This window comes from Barbatula barbatula (assembly GCF_947034865.1).
Source record: "Barbatula barbatula genome assembly, chromosome: 10".
NCBI classification, from domain to species: domain Eukaryota; kingdom Metazoa; phylum Chordata; class Actinopteri; order Cypriniformes; family Nemacheilidae; genus Barbatula; species Barbatula barbatula.
In genome coordinates, this window is record NC_136773.1 from 23,168,298 (window position 1) to 23,190,910 (window position 22,613).

Sequence of the window (22,613 nt, forward strand, 5' to 3'; positions counted from 1 at the left end):
ATGCTTGTAATGAAACGGTTCCCCATTGACTCCCTTTTTTGACTTGAAATAGCCGTCCTGAACCACCTAGGAACAGTATTGCAATGCCCTATGAACCACAACATCCATTGGCATGTTTTTGATGAGCGTACATCAAATTTCCAAAATCATTCTGTTTTTACCACCATGTTTTAAAGGCAATGTCACTTTGATGATACAGTGATTTTGACCACTTTGTCCACCACACCACTCCTTTAACCTCAGTAAAATGACTTTAACATATCCTCAAGGGTAGCTTGTTGCTTTATTCAGTAGTTTTGGCACAGTCGTGTAATGTCATTAGATATCTGCGTTTTTCTGGGTTGTGCCACGCTCATTTTCTGTTGTTTGTGTTTTCTGTTAGCTCCGTTGAGTTAATTCTGTTCTTTCTTTATTGTTTTAATTGACTAAATTGCATCCATTTTGCGTGACCATCCTTTAAAACTGCACTTAGGTCTTTAAGATGTTGCGAACCTTAAAAAAACTATGGGTTATTTTCAACCCAACGTTGGGTAAAAAGGGACGGCCCCAACCGTTGGGTTGTATATTATATTATTGACCAATGCCAGGCTGTTTTATCCCATTGTTGGGTCAAATATAAACCATTTACTGTGTTAGTTTAAGCCCCCAAATTTTCATTGCTGACGTTAATATCTTCACATTCATTTTTTCTTTTAATGAACATATTTCGGTTTACACCAGCAAATTGAAGTTTAATGCTACTTTGAATGGCAGTTTTGTTTGGCAACCAGCACCGTAGTGGCCGTGCGAGGACTGTGATAAACCAGTAGCCACTGAACCTTAACCTCTCTCTCTCTCTCTCTCTCTCTCTCTCTCATTGTTGTTCATTTGTTCATATTTGGCATTAGTCTCTTGGTTGGGTGGCTATTTTTATGCAATATAAACCTACTTTTATTAGACATTTGTACCACTTTGCTGTACTTCCAGCGTTCAGACCCTCCAGCGTATATGTATTCTTGGAAATGTCAGCATAAATGATTCCTCAATGATGGGTTGGGCTCTGTTTTCCAATCTGAATGTTTTAAGAGTATCATTAATTCTCTGATGTCCATTTACTCATCGCGTTTAATAAATTAGTTCACTTTCTCTCCCATATTTCCTTATATAACCATTTTTGTCCTCAGTTTCCAGGATCCAGAAGAGCCTTTAACGTCAACATGAAATGAACATGACTTGAATAAATATTCCAAGTCCTAATGTTCATATTTGTATTCTTTATATGTCCAAGTGTTTATGAAACGGTTTTTGTTTTTATGTGACTGATGGAGCCTTTTTAATATGTTGCCAATAGTTAACAGGATTGTATTTTGGAATAAAACATAATTTTTTAAATAATCTGGCCAATTCCTCCTGATAATGGGTTGTGTATTCTGTGCCCGTGTTTATAAGCGTTCACTTTGATCTTTCTGCTTTCCTTTTTTTGCATTCCAGACAATCTGAAACACATTCTTTTACTGAAGCCTTTATAAGGTCTTGTTATGTTTTGCTATGGTTATGAATGTCAAAGACAGATTTACTGAATGTGGAAAAGAGAAATGTTGACTCAAAACACTTGATATTATTGAATATCAATAAAAAGCGTGTTGCTTTCCTCCTTCTGCTGTTATATTTTGTAATTGTGGCCTGTGTGTCCTGTTGGCGTTCTGAGCTTTGAGCCTTGAAATGTTCAAACTGAAGAGTGTTTTTGGCCGGGTGTTTAGGATGGATTTATGGGGCTTTGTAGTAAAAGCGACGCTAGAATTGGTCTGTTTGTAACGTGGCTGTTAATCCTTTAAAATCTCACAAGAAGATTTTACTCACTGAGAGCTGATAGAAAATCTCTCTTTCCTACTTGTCTTCGGTCTCTTTTTTATCCCCATGGGTTTATCTTTCTTTCTTACTACTACAACTCAAACATTCATGGTCTTTATTTTGTAAACTGGGTCATGCTGGTGGTCAATGTGAGATGTGTTCTGCCCTTGTGGGGGGATGGATGTTGTGGTCTACTGTGTTTTATACACCTGAGATGTTGTGGATGTGTGTATAGTGGTGCGTGTGTGTGTTTGTGAGGACAGTGTGTATTGTTTCCTGTGTCCATAGTGATGGAAAAAGAAATACGACAAGACCGCATTCCCTCCAAATTCCCTGATATTTATCCAGATCCCCAAAATAGAGCCGTGTTTCTCATAAGGAGGTGGAGGAGGAGAGCCAGAGAGAGAGAGAGAGAGACAGGAGGAATTTCCGGCTCAGAGTTAAAGTTAATAGAGCGGAGAGTTTTGCCCGACTATTATGCAGATGAAAATCTATTTATCTTTGTCTTGTCAGAGACATTTTTGGGAAATAAAAGAAGGTCGTTTACCAGTAAATGTTTGGCTTACTTCGTCTTTGTTGTCTGGCTCTGTATTAAGATATAATGTTGCCAGATCATCTTTTGTGTAACAGTCAAGTTGGCAGCCACGTTTTTTATGCATTGTTTTTGAGTTTTGTCAATAACATTCGAGTAATAGATTAGCAAAGAATAAAACTCCTTGGGACTTGTGTCTTATGTTGTAGGTCATTTGAAGTGACTCTGTAGTTTTGTGTTGAGAAATTGTAGTCAAGATTTTACTTGCATTAATAACGAATCAAAATTATATAATTTTAACGGCATTTGCTTTTGTCTCATAAATGTTTGCAATGCAATTTAATTTCGTTGTCGTTACAGAAGGCTTGTTGTAGAACATGTCACGTGTTTTTACAGTATTGCTGTGTTTTCCACAGTCTGTTGTACAGAAAAGACATGAGTGAAAATCTACTTTGTTGTATTTGGCCCTATTTTGTCATGTTTGTCATGTAAACTTACAGGATCATAACATGCTTCATTCTCATGTGTGCTGTGGTTGCATCTCAGTCAGCCCAGATGGGTTCGGTTAATAGAGGAAAGATGAAATAACATCAAGTGAAGCGTGACACAACGTAGCATGTTGTTTTTAATGGCCCGTTTGTTTCATGTGTGTCCAGCTCTTCTGTGTGCAGGAAAAGCTATAAGCGTGTATATAATGGAGGTTATTTAAAACAGTTTTTATTGCTCCTATATACGAAATATTTGAATGTTTTAGTGACTTTTATAGAAAATACAGTGGTATTTCTACACTCTAGTATTGAACGATTTATGTACCTGAATGCCACGGCACACGTCCAATGATAAACATGGTAACTGTGATTTCCCCTAAATACTATTACTGTTTATCTCATAGCTCCCACATGATAAAATGCGATACGTAGCGTTTACTATAGTAAACTGTAGTACGATTCCAAAATTCTATAGATTTTGTTGAGCCATACAATTGAAAATATTAAAGTATGCTACAGTATTACTAAAGTCCCTCAATTCACAAGAGGTAATACCACAGAAAGTGTACATTAACAAATTATACTACAATTTATTACAGTTTACGATAGTAAATGCTTAAGTATACTAGTTTTTTCACATGGTCGGTTATGAAAGAATGACGCACATTGTCAGTCCATGACCTAAAAATATCAAATAGCAAGAAATAGTTTTCCCATGATATCATATGGCTCATCTTTAGTCCTCGAATGGACAAACAAAACGTGATAAGAAAGTGCACACATTTCCCTCCCTCTCTCTCTCACACTCTCTCTCTCTCTCTCTCTCTCTCTCTCTTTCTCTCTCACTCTGTCTCTCTCTGTCTGTCTCTCCCACACACACAATAGCTCTTTTCACTGGGGTGAGACAGTAGCACGCTCAGATTCGCTGGCTGTGTGCACGTTTGGAAATGCCGCGAGAGAGCATTGAGTTTGGTCTGACAGACGGCTACTCGCTTCACAGTTGCTGTCCAGATGTTGTCGGATGTTCACCTTTATGATTTTTATAATGTTGATTTTAATGAGCAACTTAATGCACTTGATCTCACTGGCGCCCCCTGCTGGTGGGTCTGCTAATGGACGTTAAGTCTGTATTACAAAAACTCTGATTATTGACAGATTTGAGGCAACCCCAGGACCATCTCAGGACGTCTGGTGTAGTATTGATGCTTTTGGGCACGTGTGAGCTGGTCTGTCGGGTAAACCAGATCGAAACAACTAAGACCAGCAAACAACCTTTGACTTGTTTTAAATGGTCTTTTCTTCAGTGTTTGGATATCCACTGTGTCCGTACAGACATCACTCAGTTGTAATCTGCTATTTTGTGTGATGCGGCTTGAAAAGTGTCTCATGGCCACAATCTTGTTTGCCATGTGTGTTGATGGATGTGTTTTTAGAAAACTGCAGGTGGGCCGGTGAAGTGCAGCTAATGCCTGAAATACTTGTGTGGCTCATTATGAGACGTGATTCACCCACACTGTAATCTCTCTCTCTCTCTCTGTGTTTGTTTGCTCCTTTGATATTATCTTACATAAAAATGTTTTTTATACAGACATATGAATTCAAGCCTGCATAGGACAACAATTGTATTGTGTTTATGTGTTCTGCCCCATTTTGGTTTTTGGATAGCAACAGTATTTTCTTCAACCTGTATCTCGACCGATCGATTAGTCTGTATTTACTACATCATGATGAATCAAGGCTTCAGTGGTTGCTAAAGTAATATAATATACCAAACACTTCATTGTCAAATCTAAAAACTAATTTTAATGACTACACATGGCACATAAAAACATATCCGCCGACACATTTATTGTCAATGTATACGTCAATGATGTCCGGAAATTCGAATGCTGTTTTCGAATAGCAAAAATATATTTCACAGCTGGTTGATCTGATGTTACAACAATTTCTGCATTTTGTATGAGTTTTATTATTTGTCATTTAGTAAAGCTTATCGTCCTTGCTGTTTCCATAGACGTAGACACGGATTTATAACGCCAGTGCTGTGCATGTGGAAAATAAATGCCATTAAAATGTGCGTCCATTCACCGTAGACGTGGAAAATGAGAAAAGCACTTTAATGTAATGACTTATATTGATGATAGAACATCATGTGTGATAACCGGGTCAGGTATGATCCGTTCATTTGTTTGTTGGAGTAGATCATTCAGGACCCCCCTCAGCGATACCAGGCACCCTGTCAGGAATAATCGGGTGTATTATTAACTGGAATTGAGTCACGTTTCAGAGTAACGGTGGTTTGGTTTCTGTGGACAAGACTAATCGAGACGGGGCAAGGCAAAGTATCTACGATGCTTTGTTGTAGCTTCATCGATCTCTGTCTTGCATTTTATATCTGATCAAAGAGACCATAGTAGGAAGATTTAAATGGTAGTCAAAGGTGCCCGAGAACTCTTTGCTTTATCTAAATTCTTCAAAATATCTCATTATGTGTTTAACAGAACAAAAAATACAATATATAACCTGAGGGTGAGCAAATAATGACATCATTTTCATTTTTGGGTGAACTGTCTCTTTAAGTTTAATTACAATACCCCATTAGTAAAGTCAAATGTTTTATTTATTTATTGTAAATTATATAAATTCTTATACATTTAAGTATGATGCTTAACACAAAATACAAACAATAGTTCAACGGGTTGCGAAAATGTTAGTAATCGTTTACATTTTGACAATTTTATTTAATCCTCTTTATTGTGCACAAATATACATGTAAAATGTTTAAATGCTTTCTGTATTCTACAGGTATTGTCAGGGCTGTAGAGGTCTGAAGTATTTATGTTATTATTTCCAAAGAACAGCTCAGAATATTTGACCCGTATCAACACTTGCGTTTTGCGGCGGACCAAACACGTCATTTGTTTTCTTTGCCTTTGACAAGCTGTTAAATGCACATACCAAACAAAAATCAACCGAGTCTATGAAGATGAAAACAAGCGTTCTTATGCCAGGACTTTTTTTCATCACGCCCTGCAGACAGCACCTGTTTAGCTTCGGGTGGAATAAAGGTTGATCTGTGCTACTTCGCTCAGGTGGAGCTTTTTATAAAATGCAGTATGATGTTATTGTTTTTGTGTTGACTGGTGCTGCGTCCCAATTCGCATACTATCCATCCTAAATAATATTCGAAAATACAATAGTATGCTGAAATGAGTATTCTCAAAGTACCCTGATGGTCTTCGGTTTCGAAAATTCGAAGTGTGAAGCCATGGACCACAACTCCCTGTATTAATAAAATGAAATAAAAGGTGCTTCGCTAAATTAATAAATGTAATTGTACAGTAAACATTACATACAAAATAATGAATGAATAAATACTTGAATGCAACGAAGAGCTGTATTTTGATCTTCGTGACAGTTCATGATCACAGTGTCGTCTAGGCAACAACGGCCACTTCCGTTTTGCGTTAATATGTCCCAGTGCGTTTTTCCACGCACTAAAATGTAAATACTTTTCCATAACAAAAGCAGTACATACTTTTAGCAGATAGGAGAAGTAGGGGAATTGGGACGCAGCATCTGTGTTTCTTGGATACACTAAACATGATGCTGCTTCTTTTTATTGAGACGGCTGCTGCTATGGCAACCAGGATAAAAGACACCTGATAACCTGCATCATATGACCTTTCAGAAAAGCCTGAAAGATGCACCTTTTTGTGAGCGCTCAACATTGTCATCGAAAGATGCTTACAACAGCTTTGAGTCTGTTTTTGTTCATTGTTAATGCACAGGAATATTCCCTCACCACACTTTTACTCTATAAAGCAGAATCTCTTTAGCTGATTTGGTGAAGGTTTGGTTCAGTTAAATGACGGAGGTGTGCGAGTGTGAGTCCTCCAGTAGTAGGCAACTTACATTACGACATTACGTAACTTGTGAGGTAAATGGATGCGCGTGTGTGGTTTTCGCAGTGAAAAGAGGAAGGCACTTTCTCTGTAGCGCTCTTCTGATGGAGAAGATGAAGCGTCTCGCTTTTTAGTAATGCATCAACACAAATGTGCTCGCTGCTTAGGTCTCCCAAAATGTGCTCTCGCTAAAAATAGTCCGACAGGGATAAAATGCAGATTTACCTCATGAGTGATGAATGAACAGGAGAGAGAGAGAGAGAGAGAGAGAGAGAGAGAGAGAGAGAGAGACAGAGAAATGCAGAAACAATACGAATCTGCTCCTGTACTTTTTGAGAAAAGATTACATTTTTCTTTACATTTATTTATTTAGCAGACCATTCTATTCAAAGTGGCTTAAAAATGAAAGAACATTTAATAAGTTGTCTATAGGAAGATAAATTCATCGTATATTGATAAAAATATTAAAGAGAGAAAAACTGAAAAAAGTTTTATAAATGTCTTCCTCAGGTCGTTGGTTGTGTATCGTTTTTAAGCCTTTTTGTAATACCTTTTCTAGGTCTCTCTTCTTTTCTGTCCATCTGTGTCAGTCACTCAAGTCCCCTCCTCGTTGCTATAGCAACAAACAGCCACGCCTCTATTCTAAAGTGTTGACATCCTCACCAGGCTGAGCCAATCCAATTTGCCAGGGCAGGATCTGCCTTCCATTGGTCAGCTCACTGAGCTTCTCGGCTCAGTGCTGTCGGCGAGCCCGGTCTCTCTCTCTCTCTCTGTCTCTCTCTCTCTGTCTCTCTCTCTCTCTCTGCAGTATCTCGGCTTCTCTGATCACCATCTGTCAGATGTAGCTTTGGTAAGGGGTGAGATACTGTGATTTTTATTCAACACTGGAACTAAACCTCTGGCGTTTTTTTGCGATTACATCATTTAACTCTCGTCAGCCTGTTGCGCGTCTCCTGGCGCGGGCGACCGAACTGTCGGAAGGGGTTGCTGAGGGTGGGTGGTGTCGTGCTCAGTTGGTGTCACCCGAGGGGCGAGGGACACGTGTCGCATGCTGCAGATGGTACGGACCCTCGCCCAGTTTACCATCGCTCTGGAGGAGATGCAGGAGAGCGGAGAGGGTACCAGTGATGATGGAGGTGGGCCGAGCGATGAGATGAGCGACAGGTCCACCACAGAGCCCAATGGAAACGGGGGTGGGGGAGGCACGGGCAATCCTCAGACCGGCGCTGAGGTACGGGCCTCACAGAAAAACGTTTAGTTTTTACCTGTTGCAAACGTTTGTGTTCTCTGTTTGTGCATCACTTTAACCTCTTCAGGACAGATCGTCTGATTGTTGTTTCCATAATCTGAAAACACTTCTGTGTTGGTCTGTTCATCGTGTATTTTTATGTATATTTGTATCATTGTTAAGACTTTCAGAATCGGTGCAGATGATGGATGGACGGAGTTTTGTTTAGTAAAGTTTGTGTCTCTCCCTCTCTCTCTTTTCTGTGGCGGGTTATTACCGTACCCCGAATAGAATTAGGAGACTAAATAGTTAGCCGGTTAGCCAAAAGCCGGCAGCCAAAGCTTTCAACTTTTCTCTTTAAACCTAACTCTGTTTTTGGATTACGTCTGGACGCATAGAGGATTTTCCAGTCTGCGAGGTGGGGGTGTAAGAACGTCTTATACCTCCCATATGGCCCAGGTTCAACCTATTTCTCCGTGTGACATTTGGTGTAGTTCATCCAGAAATAAAAATTATTTCATCTTGTAATCACTTCAAGTGATTCTTTCTTCATAATTCGAGAAATCTGGTTTTGTGGAATTCAAGGGAGTTCAATTGTGTTTGGTTGTCCACGTTCTTCAAAAATTTCTATAAGAAAGGAACAAAACAGGTTTGGAATGAAATGAGGATTAGTAAATGATGAATGTTTACCTTTAGGTGAACTATGCCTTTAAGTCTGTGTTCTGCTGAAGCGAATAAGTGGTATTCTGAGTTGTAATGTTCTGTCAGAATGACCTATTGTTCTCATATATTCCTGTCTGTATCCCTGTTTTTAATTTCCCTGTGTTCTATCTGCTCATGTTTGGCTTCGGTTTGGTCTGCGATTCGCTTTCTCGGCGCGTTCAATGCTCATGAATGTTTTCCTCTACCAAAAATAGACAGTTTGCTGTGATCGTGAGACCTGCTGTTGGCAGAACCAAGCAGAGCTGGCATTCAACATGTGGCACAGATCATTCAGAATTTTATGATTTTTTAAATCCAAGCTTCACTTTGAAAATCTCTCCTAGGAGCGGAGTCAAAATGTCCAGTTCTTCTGGAAATGGTGATGTTGGGAGAAAGCCCAGGAGTTTGAAAAAGACTCTGATTTCTTTAATGTTGCTGTGTCTCCCATGTTTGGTTTAATCTTTGGTATTGACATGTCATTTCACATGAATAAATACTATGGTGAACTTTAGTATTTACTAAAGTAGCGTGTAGTCAAATTCTTATGCTGGGTTCATACTAAATGCCAACAATCGCGTTCCACGCTCATCATTACTAGCGGGAAAAGGTTGTTATTTTAGTGCGAGTTACGTGAGCCGACAAATATTTGCGTGGAAGACGAGATTGACGCACGTTCGCCGCAATTGCACCGCTCGGTTTGCGTCATTCGCATCGGCTGCCACGAGTTCACATCTATTGGCGTCTTTGCGTTGACTGTGCATAGTTTACTTGCGCAAAACGCTTAATTCGTGTTTGGTGTGAACCCAGCATTAGATACAGTAGCGTTTTTAACATTACTTGTAGTAAACACTACAAAATAGGTTATTACTAAACCATAGTCCAATTATAATAACATTCTCTATTGTGCTAGAATTAACTAAGGTTTACTATGGTAAATACTTTAGTATGCTGTAGTACTTTTCACTTGGGATCATCTTAATTTTATGACCTTTTTTATGACAATGTTTAAGACTAGTCCCAGACGTTAATAAATGTTAGAGCGGTCTAAACTTAAAACAGCTTGCACTGACATATGTTAAAATTCATCAGTTTTGTTTAAAAGTTACACATGTTTGTAAGACATGTTTGTAAAAACAATTTAAATTGACTAATTTAACTAAAGCCTAGTCCTGGTTTAAAATAATCCCTGTCTGGGAAACCATCCCTATGAGTCCGGTTGTAAATCTGAATATCATTGTCTTGTGCATCTTTAGTCTCTGACACACAGATCCGTTGTTGAAGAAGCTCTGCAGGACCGCACATCACCACAGGAGAAGTTTTTCTCCGAAACCTGTTGCTGTGGCAACGTTAGGGAGGATGGAGCTTTATAAATGATGATGGCAGTGTGGTTTCGTCTCTGGTGAGAGAGATTTAAGGACACTCATCACAAGGGATGAAAATGATGTGTGGTGCTAGGCAACTAGCCTGTTGCTTTTCAATTCCCTCCACGGTTTCTTCATTTCAATATCGCAAGTGTTTATTGTTGAATTGTGTTTTTGCAGGCGTCGAGAATCGGATTCTTGTTGCCCGCATTTATATGCCATCAAAACATCACAACATGTCCGAGCATGTGCAGCAGCTGTGCCACGTTCAGACAAAAAGAAGGAGTGTTCAATATTAAAATACCATATATTACAGCTCATTTAGCAAATGAAAATGTAAACGATCAGATCTGTGCGCTAAATTCAATAATGGTGGCGTCGGTAACGTCATGGTTTTCGTGACTAATGTGCACATGGCGAGACGTCTTTTGGTGAAGGTTCCTATAAATCAGAAAGATTCACTGAATAATTTGACGTGTTTTTTGCCGTGGGTTCGGCGGTTTGTGATTGAATCCTGAGCTTTAGCAGAAGCCCAGAGAACCTTGACCATGTTGTGGTTATCATCCGATGAACATTTCTGATCAGATCAGTATTGGTTTGTTTGCTTGGGTGAACTCGCTGACCAGGTTTCATCTGCTCCTTCATGACGTGGTGAAAATGTATTGAAGCTGAAGTTGGCAGAAATACTGTGTTTGGCTGAAGAGCACGGCGTACTTTAAATCCGTTCTTTCAAAAGAAATGAGATCTTCTCATAACTAAAACAGAGCCCTGCTTCACACTGCCAGGAAATATCAAGCATAAACTTCACCTCATTCCCTAAAAATACACCCGGGTCATAGAGGGTTATGGGTTTTACCTGTCTTATGTGTTTGTTTCTTGTGAAGTAAAATCTAATAAATCGTCTGTTTGGTGTGGAAAATGATCACGTTTTTATGTTTTTCTCCTTATGCTTCCTCGATTGTCATATATTTGTCTTTCTTTGCTCTTGAAATGCATTTGTTTTGTAGTTGTTATGCATAAATTGACATTAGGATTTGCTTATTATTAGTGTGAACGATGAGGTTCACGTTCTCTTTCTTTAATTAAGTGCCTCACTTTATCCTAGAAATGCATTTTAAGGTTCCTGCTCTATAATATGATTCCAGTATTAGGATGCTGACCCATAATGCATCGGGGCTATTACGAGCCGAAGAGCTAAAAAGTTCAAATCTTTTATTGGTATTTATAAGTAATTCATAGCTCCCACGCGTACAGTCATACGCAGCTTTTAAAATGCCATTCTGCTGCTGGTTACAGTGACACATTTCTCACCCCCGTTGAGAATATTTTTGTCCAGATGCATTTTTATGAACATGCCATATTTAGGTCCAAGTCTCACAAAATCTCTTAACATTTTATTTAAGCGTGCACTCATCCGCCACCTGTTTATCGCCTGTATGTTTGGTTCTGGTTGGTCACGATTTGTTTTCGAGTGAAAAGCTTCGTGATTCAGTTGCTTACTTCTGAGAAACCACTTGAAAGTCCTTGAGGGGTTTCGCCGAATTATCTCCAAATAAATGTTGTGAATATCATTTCATTCAGATTGGTAGGTGGTATTTTAGAGTTCCCAAAATGGATTTTCTAACAGTCATGACTGGTATAAGATGATATCGACCTTGTTTTAAAGATGAACACTTCTGAATCCTCTTCCTTGGAGTTTTGAGACTAAAGAGGTAACGCAGCGGGAGTCTATCTTTCAGTTTGTGTATGAGATACCTGACTTTGGGTGGCCGAAGTGCATGACTTCCTGTACAGCCACTTACATCTATGTCTTTCTGAATGTGTGAGCTGGGCATCTCTGAAAAGAACTGATATACCAGAGGACACTGGATGCCCATTAACAACATTAACTGTGAAACATACAGCTTGTCTCTTTCTGATTGTTTTTATTCTTGAAACCTCCGTGTTCTGTTGCTCATCGTTGCTCGTTGTACAGATGAGAGTGTTGCTCAGGCCTGACTCACTGTTGTTAGTTATCATCTCGTACTGTACAAGGAAACATACACATATTTGGCACGCTGGGCTGACACAGGCCAGTAAACAGGAAATTCTTATTTTGATTAGAGTCTCATTATAAAGTGTGTATGGAGAGAGAGATTTACATCTTTAATAAATGCTCAATTATATGCATGTTCGAGAAGAATTTAAGGTTTGGTCAAAAACGACACAACACATCAACAAAGTTTATAAACAGAGAGCCAGAAGAACAAAATATGGATAAATGATAAAACAGTTTTTTAATGCACTTTTTAAATATAAGAATAAACCCATACACCATGGTGCAGTGTGGTTTGCTTATTTGCAAACTAATATTTCCTTAAATACCTAAACGGTTCATCTCATATTTAAATGATTTCAATAAACCAGAGGGTAATTTAAAAGGAAATATTGTGCAAATGTGCCCTTTCTGGACATCACTTAGAAACTTGTTTAGGTTGTGTGAACCACTATTGTGTATCGAGTCTTATTTGATTGTTTCTCTTTCACAGGACATGAGAAAACATGTGATGAGGACTCTAGTGGACACCGAACAGTCTTACGTTGAATCTCTGCGCACACTCATTCAGGTATAAAATGCACACTCACACTTTTTTTTAAGAAAAACTTTTTGCGTTTTTGTCTTTATTTGTACAGTTTAGTGAGAGAGAGGACAGGAAGTGAAGTGTGAGAGAGAAGGGGTGGGTTCGGGAAAGGACCACGAGACGGGTATGGAACCCAAGTCGGCCGATGCGCCACCCCCACACACACTTTGATCATATCGATGATATCGATTTAATTGAATCACCGACAGCGATTAAAGCCAAATTGTAGTTTCCACAAAACACATTTGTTGCAGGTTTATCATTATTAAAACTAATAAAAACAGAAGCACTGGCATTAGTTAGTTTTTTGTGATTTGTGTTGATGAAGGAGCCGCCGAGGATTATTTCAAAAACACATTTAGATGAGCGTCGAGTCTCCCGGTCTGTTGGTTTTAAGTGTATGGAGAACAATGAGGACATGATGTTACTCTCAGGAAATCACATAGGCTGCTGTAGAGATTCATATTTTCCCATCTCTTCTGACTCACAACGTCCTATTCCAGCAGCAAAGAGGCTGCCGGAGGGTTGCCATGGCGACAAGGTGAACGAACCGTGGACTAAAACATCATGCGAATCTGTGCGGGCACTGCGCATCCAAAACGGCCCCCATTAGAGGTCTGCGCGGGACTGTTTTTTCCGTCACGCTCTCACCCGCGCCCACTAAATTTAATTCTGCACCCACCCGCTCCCGCTCTGTGTTCACCCCGCTATCTGCTTGTCCCAGCCCGACGGATCCCGCTAAATTTAGATCACGCTTCCAGATCTCACATTTAAGATCTCACATTTACATTTTTCCATAACAAAACATATCATTTATTTTTTTCGTCTTATTAAAATGTAAGAGCAATTGTGTATATTGACGTCAATACAGTAGACAAAATTTAAACATTTATTAGATACACCGTCTTTCACTCAAACTATTAGCCAAATCTGATTAAACGAAACCTGTTGGCTTATAGCTAGCTCATGCAACATATAATTCATGCAAGAAATGTCCTGATGACATGAACTCTTCTTCTCTAAGGTGCACTCGGCGACCTGCCCGCTCTGTCGGGGGGCTGACGCGTTCAAATTAAATTTATAACGGAGTAATAACTGGTCCATGAGCACAGTCCTCAGATCCGGCTCTACATGTGGTCAGTTAGAAGGATGTCGGAGTGGGCACCTGTCCAAAGACCGGCTCCAGTCCAGAGTTTCCGACTGCTACCGAAAAATGTAATCCCGCACCGCAAGAATCTGTACCGGGTCCTGCGGAACAGCAGTGTGAATGCAGACCTCTAGCCCCATGACAGGTTTATCCTTCATTTATGGCTGAATTCTGAAGCCGGTTATCTTTAAGGCTAAAGCATTGCGTTCCAGCAGCATCGTTGCTCATAAACGGCGTTCGATCGATCGACAGAGCGACATGTAAGAAAAACACAAGCTCTGGTTAAACACGCTCGGGGTGTAGATGGGGAGGCTGTTGAAAAGGTGTGGAGAGGTGCATGATGGGTGGATGAAAGACGGAGAGGTTTATCGCTGCAGTGAGGTGTCTGCTGGCACGTTCACGCCGTTCGAAGCGCCCGAGGAACATCGGCCAGATGTGCTTTAGTCAAAACAGAAACAGAAGCGAACCTGATGAGCTGACAAACACTGATATGTGCCAACAGCGTGTGCGTGGTACGGGTCTGATTGCACATATTATTATAAAACCATGTTTTTGGATAGGCTCCGTGGTTTTACTATAGTACGCATCTGTTCCCATCATCCATCATTAAACTCTTTTCAACCCACGTCAACTCTCTTCTGTTCTTCTTCACCTCAGGGCTACATGAAGCCCCTGAAGCATCCCGAGAACTCTCCTCTCTGTGACCCGTCTCTGGTGGATGAGATGTTCTACCAGATCCCAGAGATCCTGGAACATCACGAGCAGTTTCTGGATCAGGTGCTGGACTGTGTCAACCAATGGCACGACAGACAGACCGTCGGACATCTGCTCATTCAATCTGTGAGTTTGTGGCTTTATTTTACTCGGATAACTGCAATGCATGTATGAAGTATGGCATCAAGATGAGTGTGCTGCAAATAGTAAATAGCGTGGCTAGCCAAGTACATTCGTTGACTTTAACTGTGTATGACTTCATGGAGAAATTTAACAGCCCTCACGAGCGAATCGTTCAATTTGGTTTAATCAAGAAACGCTCGTGTAGTGCACATGCTATGCCATTTTCACATTAACTCCCAATAAAACGTAATAATGACATCATCCGTCTGAATGTCTTATTAGCCCTGCGGAAAATCACTCTGTGATTGGCCACCCTCGTGAAATTTGATGTCATTCATTCATCAGTCATTCGTAACTTCCTGTTTAGGTGGTAAAGTAATTTCAGAATTGAATTCTGTGATGTTTTCTATAGTCGCATGTTGAACGAATGCTCCGGCACGATGATGCGGTCATTTAAAACCCATCATTTTGATTTACAAGCACTTGTTTGAGGATCTGAGTGGATTTGGGTCCTGACCCTGTCATATTAAATGAGTACATTAAATGGTTTATTGATGCATTTATTGTAGTAACGTAAAGAAACTCAAAAAGTCTTTACGCTCTTATTATATTAAAAGTTTCAAATATAAAACATAATTGGGATGAATAGGACACATTTATTATTAGTTTGCACTAAAAACCTTTAAGACCGCCCTGGCTGTCGAGTAGCAGTGTTACGGGAATGGGCAATGACCACTTGTATTTTCTTCATGAAATGTGAAAATATAGATGTTGAATTTGTTTCTTATTCTACTTTTATAGCCACCATTACAAGAACAGTATTAAAGTGATAGTTCACCAAAAAATGAAAATTCTGTCATCGTTTATTCACCCTTTCGTCATTTGAAACCTGTGTGACTTTCTTCCGCAGAGCACAAAAGAAGATATTTTGAAGAATGTTGTTAAAGGCCCCCGTTCATTGGTTTTGTGTTCGTACAATTGAAGTGAATGAGGTCCAGTGCTGTTCGGGTACCAACTTTCTTCAAAATATCTTCATTTGTGTTCTGCGGAAGAAAGAAATGACAAGAGCAGCTGATGAAAAACATTTTTGGGTAAAGTACCACTTTAACACAAGTCGGAAACAATGAAAAAGCAAGAAGGAAAACTACTTTCAAAAGCACTTTAAAATAAGGTTCTTTTTGTAAACAAATAGTTAATGCTTTAGTTAGCTCGACCTAACAATGAACGATACTTCTGCAGCATTTATTATTATTATTATTATTTTCTTATTATTAGGTAGGTTTATTTTTAAATCAAACTTTGTAACATTTGATAATGCACAATGAACATTATTACTTTATTAGTATTGACATTAACATTACTGAAAAACTGTTTTGTTGATTGTTAGTTGATGTTTACTCGTTTTAACATATAAAGTTTTACCAAAGTTTCATCACAGTCTGCAAATAAAACATGAAATAATTGAATTACGCTTTTAATATTACATGAACACGCATTTCAGTGTGAACATACAATGTAAGATGTGCGGTTGTGATCATAAAGTATAAAACAAGTATTTTCATAAGTGAAGTCTCTTCACTTGTGTGTCTCTGTACACTAGGGCTTGTAAAACAGCTGTTTGCCGAGGGTGAAGATAATCCCTCTGTGTACATTACAGTACAACTGAGATGAGCTGTCTGTCCTCACGGTCCTGTAAGGAGATTCATAAGTGAAGTGTCCGTCCACACTCGCCTTCCGTCCCTAAAGACCTGAGAGCGTTGTGTTTACAGTCCACTGAACTGACTGATGCCTCTCTCTCTCTTTCTCTTTCCTCCTCACAGTTTTCCAAAGAGATCCTGGCTAATATTTATTCAGCGTACATCGATAACTTCATGAACGCCAAAGATGCTGTGAGAATCGCCAAGGAGGCCAAACCTGCTTTTCTGAAGTTTTTAGATGTACGCCTTTACGTTCATGTTATGTTTTGTGTATAGTGTTAGAAATATTTCCACATTGGTTTTCTGAGCTCATTAAACACCCTTCAATGTATAAGCTTAAACTAAATGTGTTTATAAAAGATTTGTATCTATGTTGACGGATCAATGGTTTGTTTGGGTGTCCAGTTAAACTGAAGGGTTGGAGGATTACTGCCATCTAGTGGCAGAGTCTGAACTGAATGTGATCTGGTATAATCAAACAAATCATGATAAGGTTCAGTTGTTCGTCTAAACGTTCCTCTGTTTTGTTTGTGTTCCCTCTCGTCCTTTATTATTCTCTCTCTTTCCTCTTCAGCAAAGCATGCGTGAGAATAAAGAGAAACAAGCCCTGGGCGATCTGATGATTAAACCCGTCCAGCGGATCCCACGATACGAGCTGCTGGTCAAGGTTACTCTCACCTTCATTTTTCAATCTTGGTTTTCATTTTTTATCAGCCGTTTTGCTTTGTTGACCATGTCAGCCTTGTTTTGTGTGACAGAGCTATGTTACAAACTACAACGCTGTTTGTTACATTGTATCCTTAACAAGTGTTCATGACGGTGTGTTTTCAACAATTCTGTGTGTGCGTTTGCTTCAGGATCTACTAAAACACACACCTGAAGAGCACCCGGACTACACTTTTCTGCTGGACGCTCAGAGGAACATCAAACGACTGGCAGAAAGAATCAACAAAGGCCGACACACTGCAGAAGAACTGGAGAAAGAGACACGCGTCATGCAGGAGATCGAAGCTCATATAGAGGGTGTCGAACATGTGAGAGAGACACATTTCTCTGTGCACACTTCCTGTTTTTAACTTAACTTCAATTTTGATTTGAATGATTTACACACCCCTCTGGTCCCGCTGTGTGTTACTGCGAGTTACTTCCAGAATAAGGTTTGCAAACATGTATTCTAGTTGCTGCAGTAGTGGGGGAAGTGTAGAAAATATATAAAAATCCCACAAATTTAAGATATTATTTGGTAACTTATAGAGACGGTACATTAATCTTATAATTGGGGAGAAAATAGCCAACGTCAGCCCGAACGTTTTCTTCATGCACAGTACAAAAAGTGCATTTTGTTTGTATTGTGAAGGCCAGTTTGCCCTTTCGATCCCTAATGATGTCATTTCCTGTCAGATCCTGAATCCACAGAGGAAGTTTCTGAGGCAAGAGATGGTGGTGGAGGCTGTAAGCAAAAGAATCTTGTTATTAAATAAAATAAGGTCTAATTCCCAAAGACGATGGCATCCCTAAATCTCCGTCCTTCTCTGTTCTGCAGAAAACGGTTGGCGGGAAGAAGGACCGCTCTCTTTTTCTGTTCAGTGACCTGCTCATCTGTACCACGCTGAAGAGGAAGTCCGGATCACTCCGCAGAAGTTCCATGAGTCTGTGAGTTTCTTTTAATAGTTCAGAGATGTGAGGAGGGCCTGGGAAAACTGATGTTTGCTTTAGAAATCCCACAGTCCCAAGAGCTCTTTTGGCCCGCGGGTGACACCACGTGCACTTTAATACGGGATCACACTGCCACCTAGTGGAAAGTCATTTATTATTTACAATAATTTATTGCTATTGGCGAGTTTAGAGAATAAAGCTCTTTCTCTAATGTGTGTTGTTTCATACTGCATAAAAAACTTCTGGTTATTTATTTAAACTCTTTCAGGTATTCTGTTGCAAGTGTCATTGACACGTCAAGTAAATATAAGTTCCTGTGGAAACTGCCTTTAGAAGATTTGGAGGTGGTTAAAGGTATTCGTATTTAAATATCTCTCACATTTAACATGACATGATTTACATGAACGTGTGCCACTGAGGATCATGGGAATGTTGAATCTCTTCTGCAGGTTCTAACCAAGCTTCTAACAAAGAAAACATCCAGAAAACCATCGGCCGTTTGGATGAAGATCTCAGCACCCTCGGACAGATCAGCAAACTCTCAGAGACCCTCAGCTTCCCTCATCAGGTCATTTTATATTCTAATTGATGTAAAGACATTTTTTATTATCTGCAGTCAATTGTTTTCAATCTCAGTCCCCAGTGATGAACAAAATGACTCTCTCGCATTTGTGTCTATATTAAATCCAGATGTTGGTGATTACATTTTTTTTTGTCATTGCAGAGAAACAATTTTTCATTGTTTCCTCGGATGCGAGTCATTACTAAACTTTCCTTCGATTTCTTCATTTATTTACTAAACATTCTTTCGATTTTTTTCTGGTTTTTATTTTATTGTCGAAGTATAATATTGATAATGTTACGTTTAATGTCTTATTTGAACCATCTAAAATAACAGTTTATTGCAGAATACACATTTTTTTTATTATTTCATCATCTGCTCATCCTCATGTAATTCCAAGCCTGTATGATTTTCTGTAACAGAACACAAAGTAAGATATTATGAAGAATGCTGGTATCATAACAATGACTCACTGACACACATTGTCTGGACACAAAAAATCGGAGACATTTCTCACAATATCTTCTTTTGTGTTCCACAGAAGAAGAAAAAAATACAGGTTTGAAATGACACTAGGCTGAATAAATACATTTTTGAGATAATATGGATGTTTTTTAAGTATATTTGTCTTTTTCTGAAAACTTTCGTACCTGTATATATTTTGGTATTGATATTTTTGGTGTTTTGGATTAAGACGGGTATAATGAAGTTCTGTTAAAACTTTCCCCCTGTGTCTTTTTCTCAAGAGTTTGGATGATGTGATAAAGGATCTCATGGCTTCGGTTCACCGTGAGTTGGCAGAAAAACAGTCTTTGGCCTTTAGTATGACGTTATTACCCAGTAAACTGGAGCTGACCACAGCGTCAGCCGAGAACACATTCTTCTTTGAGTTCAGCAGCCCTGACGCTCGCAGTAACTTTGAACATGCTTTCGAGGAGGCCAAAAAGAAACTCGGTGAGCACTTGAGCACTTCATACATACTCCTTGAGTATTCTCAGAGCAATTTAAATCATCTGAAACTTATTTTCCCACCGAGCAACAGATTTAAAGATCATTTACTTTCTGTACTTGGCAAAGACATTTACACAAGACCTAAAATACCATATACATCAAGATACACATAACCCATCTAATGTTTTTTATCTGTTTTGCTATAATGCATCATCGTGGGAAAAAAATATATACTCTCGTATTCATGAAAACTCCAGCTCGCATTATACATATTTAATTTCTCCAGCTATGAACAAGGACCAGTGGGACCCCGAGTTCCTGAAAGCCATCCCCATCATGAAGACCCGCAGCGGGATGCAGTTCTCCTGCGCCTCCCCCAGTCACAGCTGTCCTGAGAACACGTATGAAGTGTGGGTGTGTAACAGCGACGGATACGTGGGTCAGGTGTGCTTACTGAACATCAGAGACGAGCCCACGGTGGAGGCCTGCATCGCCGTCTGCTCCGCTCGCATCATCTGCATCGCAGCCGTGCCGGGACTTAAAAACAGGTGAGAGAGACTCGCGCGAGATCTCGGGTCCCAGAACGCACCTGTTTGTGTGAGCGAGTTGAGAAAGATTCTCTGGTTAAACACTAATAATAATAATAGCTGATTTACTGTGATGATGAGCACCTTGGGACTCGGTTGTAATGTTTGACATGCTGTTACAGTAACACTACAATAACATTAGTTTATATATTAGCTAACATGAGGAAACATTGTACAATACATTACATATATCTCTACAGCATTTATTCCTTTTTGTTCATGTTAGCTAATACTATGCAACTGTCATGATATTTTCTATATATCAATAAATGTTGAAAAAAACATTTTATAAAATAGGGCTGTTCAACGATTCATTGCGATTAATCGCAGCAAGAATAAAGGTTCTATATTCATGTTATATATCATGTTTATATCACACTGTATGTCTGTGCGTGGTAATTCTGTATTTATAAACACATGTAGTTATTGTAACGCTTTGCCATAAGGTGCCATTTGTTAACAATAGTTAATGCATTATCTAACAATGATCAATTCTTTTACAATATTTATTCATCTTAGTTCATGTTCATTTCCGAATTTACTAAAACATGTTTAAAATCAAACGTTGTGTCTGTTAACATTAGTTAATGCCCCATGAAATAACATGAATAAGTGTATTGACATTAACTAACATTAACAATGATTAGAAAATGCTCATAAACTAAATTGTTCATTGTTAGCTAATGCATTTACAACTGTTAACAAATAGCATCTTATTGTAAAGTGTTGCCATATATTAATTATATAAGACAAATTGAATAAATGTTTATATATATTTTTTTCATTGTTATATAAATAATAATATATACATGTAAAAATATCCTAAACATGTATGTTTATAAATACAAAGAAAATACTATTATTATGTAAACAGGAACTATCTGGATGTTATTAATCGCTGAACAGCTGGTTTAAAATGAATAAATGCTGTGAAAGTGTTCACTATTGGTTCACACACAATGTTCACATGTACAGTTTGTGTGGTTTTATCTGGTGATGCAACTTGCATGTAAAATATGCAATAGTAACATATAAATGTATAATACATACATAAAGTACTGATGGCATGGTGAAGAGACAGTTTGTGCATGTAGTTTTATAAATATTGAGTTTGCTTTTGTACTGTGATATTATTGCATTGCCAAGTTTGGATCTTTCATAAGATCGGTGTTTGTGCGATTCACCCAATATGTAAAGTGTAACATGGAGAGACAATCATTTCCACACATAACTTGTTTTGTATAAAAATACGACACAATGTTATTAACGGTGCTGTATGTGACGTGTGCAAAAATGAAACTAGAAGAAACTGAGTCTGTAAATCTTCTCTGTTTGTCATAGCAGAGAACGTATTGGCAATTCTGCTCCCTCTGTCCCGGCGGACTCGAGCACCACAGCCTCCGCACAACCCCAGCTGCACATCTCCATCTCCGGCTCATCTCTGGAGCTCAGCGAGTCCCCCGCGGCTCCACCGGCAGACCTCGTACCCTTCGACAGCGATGACACGGATGATGAAGACTCTCCCAGCCCCTCATCCACACTACAGAGTCAAGCCTCCCATTCTACCATCTCATCCAACTTCAGTGAGTCTAAAACCATTTCCTAAAACTTTCTGTCTTGTGTTATTCATTTTAAAGATGATTCGTTTATTTGTCTAAGATGACGAGGCGGCCGTTTCTAAGGACATGGCCACTGAGACCACCAGCTCTGAGGAGGAGCAGGAGTTTCCGGTGCGCAGCTCATTCGGGGCTCCTCGGCTCAGTGCCGAGAGTCCCATGGACGGTCGGGCCATGCGGAGGTCCAGTCGAGGGTCCTTCACACGCGCCAGCCTGGAGGACCTGCTCAGCATCGACCCTGAAGCGTATCAGAGCTCCGTTTGGCTGGGAACCGAGGACGGCTGGTGAGTCTGTGATTGGTTGCGGTGTTAGGACATCATTAATGTGACCTTCTGTGATGTGATTTCTGAATGAAAACAGTTGACTGAGATCTGTCCGTCGTGAGTGAAAGTGATATTATTACCCACCTGTTTGGCCATGACAGATGGTTCAGAGGCAGGGAAGTTTCCTCCGTAAAAGTATCAAAGGAGTAGTTCATTTTAAAATGTCATGATAATTCACTCACCCACATGTCCTTCAAGCCTTCGTGTGTTTGTTTCTTCTGTCGAAAACAAATTGTGGTTTTTGAGGAAAGCTTTCCAGAGTTCTTCTCCATATAACGGACTTGAATGGGGGGCTGTTGCTTGATGTGTATTTATGTTTGAAAAGTATATAATCTTTTACTATTCTTGGAAAATAAGTGGCAGTAATATTATTTATGATTTATAATTATGAATATATAATTATAAATATTTATAATTCATTTTTATATATTTCTGTGTACATATTAAGAGTTAATTTGCTAAATCAGATAAACGGCATTAAAAATCATGTTTTTGATTTAAGTAAGTCATGAGCTTTATTTCATGATTTTATCATAAAACTTTGAATTTAAGAACAATTATGTACACATT

General features: G+C 39.1%; 1 protein-coding gene across 2 annotated transcripts in view; it reads left to right on the plus strand.

Moving 5' to 3' along the window:
* arhgef17 (Rho guanine nucleotide exchange factor (GEF) 17) overlaps window positions 1-22,613 on the plus strand; it is a 49,802-nt gene that overhangs the window by 22,233 nt on the left and 4,956 nt on the right. Inside the window, exons 3-15 of one of the 2 annotated variants that reach the window (XM_079466132.1) lie at window positions 12,575-12,652; window positions 14,472-14,654; window positions 16,472-16,588; window positions 16,923-17,015; window positions 17,206-17,382; window positions 17,750-17,800; window positions 17,892-18,001; window positions 18,273-18,358; window positions 18,454-18,572; window positions 19,313-19,520; window positions 19,804-20,065; window positions 21,446-21,687; window positions 21,764-22,004. In XM_079466132.1, coding sequence (XP_079322258.1) covers window positions 12,575-12,652; window positions 14,472-14,654; window positions 16,472-16,588; window positions 16,923-17,015; window positions 17,206-17,382; window positions 17,750-17,800; window positions 17,892-18,001; window positions 18,273-18,358; window positions 18,454-18,572; window positions 19,313-19,520; window positions 19,804-20,065; window positions 21,446-21,687; window positions 21,764-22,004 — 1,967 coding nt within the window. The remainder of the gene's footprint in view (window positions 1-12,574; window positions 12,653-14,471; window positions 14,655-16,471; window positions 16,589-16,922; window positions 17,016-17,205; window positions 17,383-17,749; window positions 17,801-17,891; window positions 18,002-18,272; window positions 18,359-18,453; window positions 18,573-19,312; window positions 19,521-19,803; window positions 20,066-21,445; window positions 21,688-21,763; window positions 22,005-22,613) is intronic. The other variant, XM_079466133.1, reaches the window with a different exon arrangement.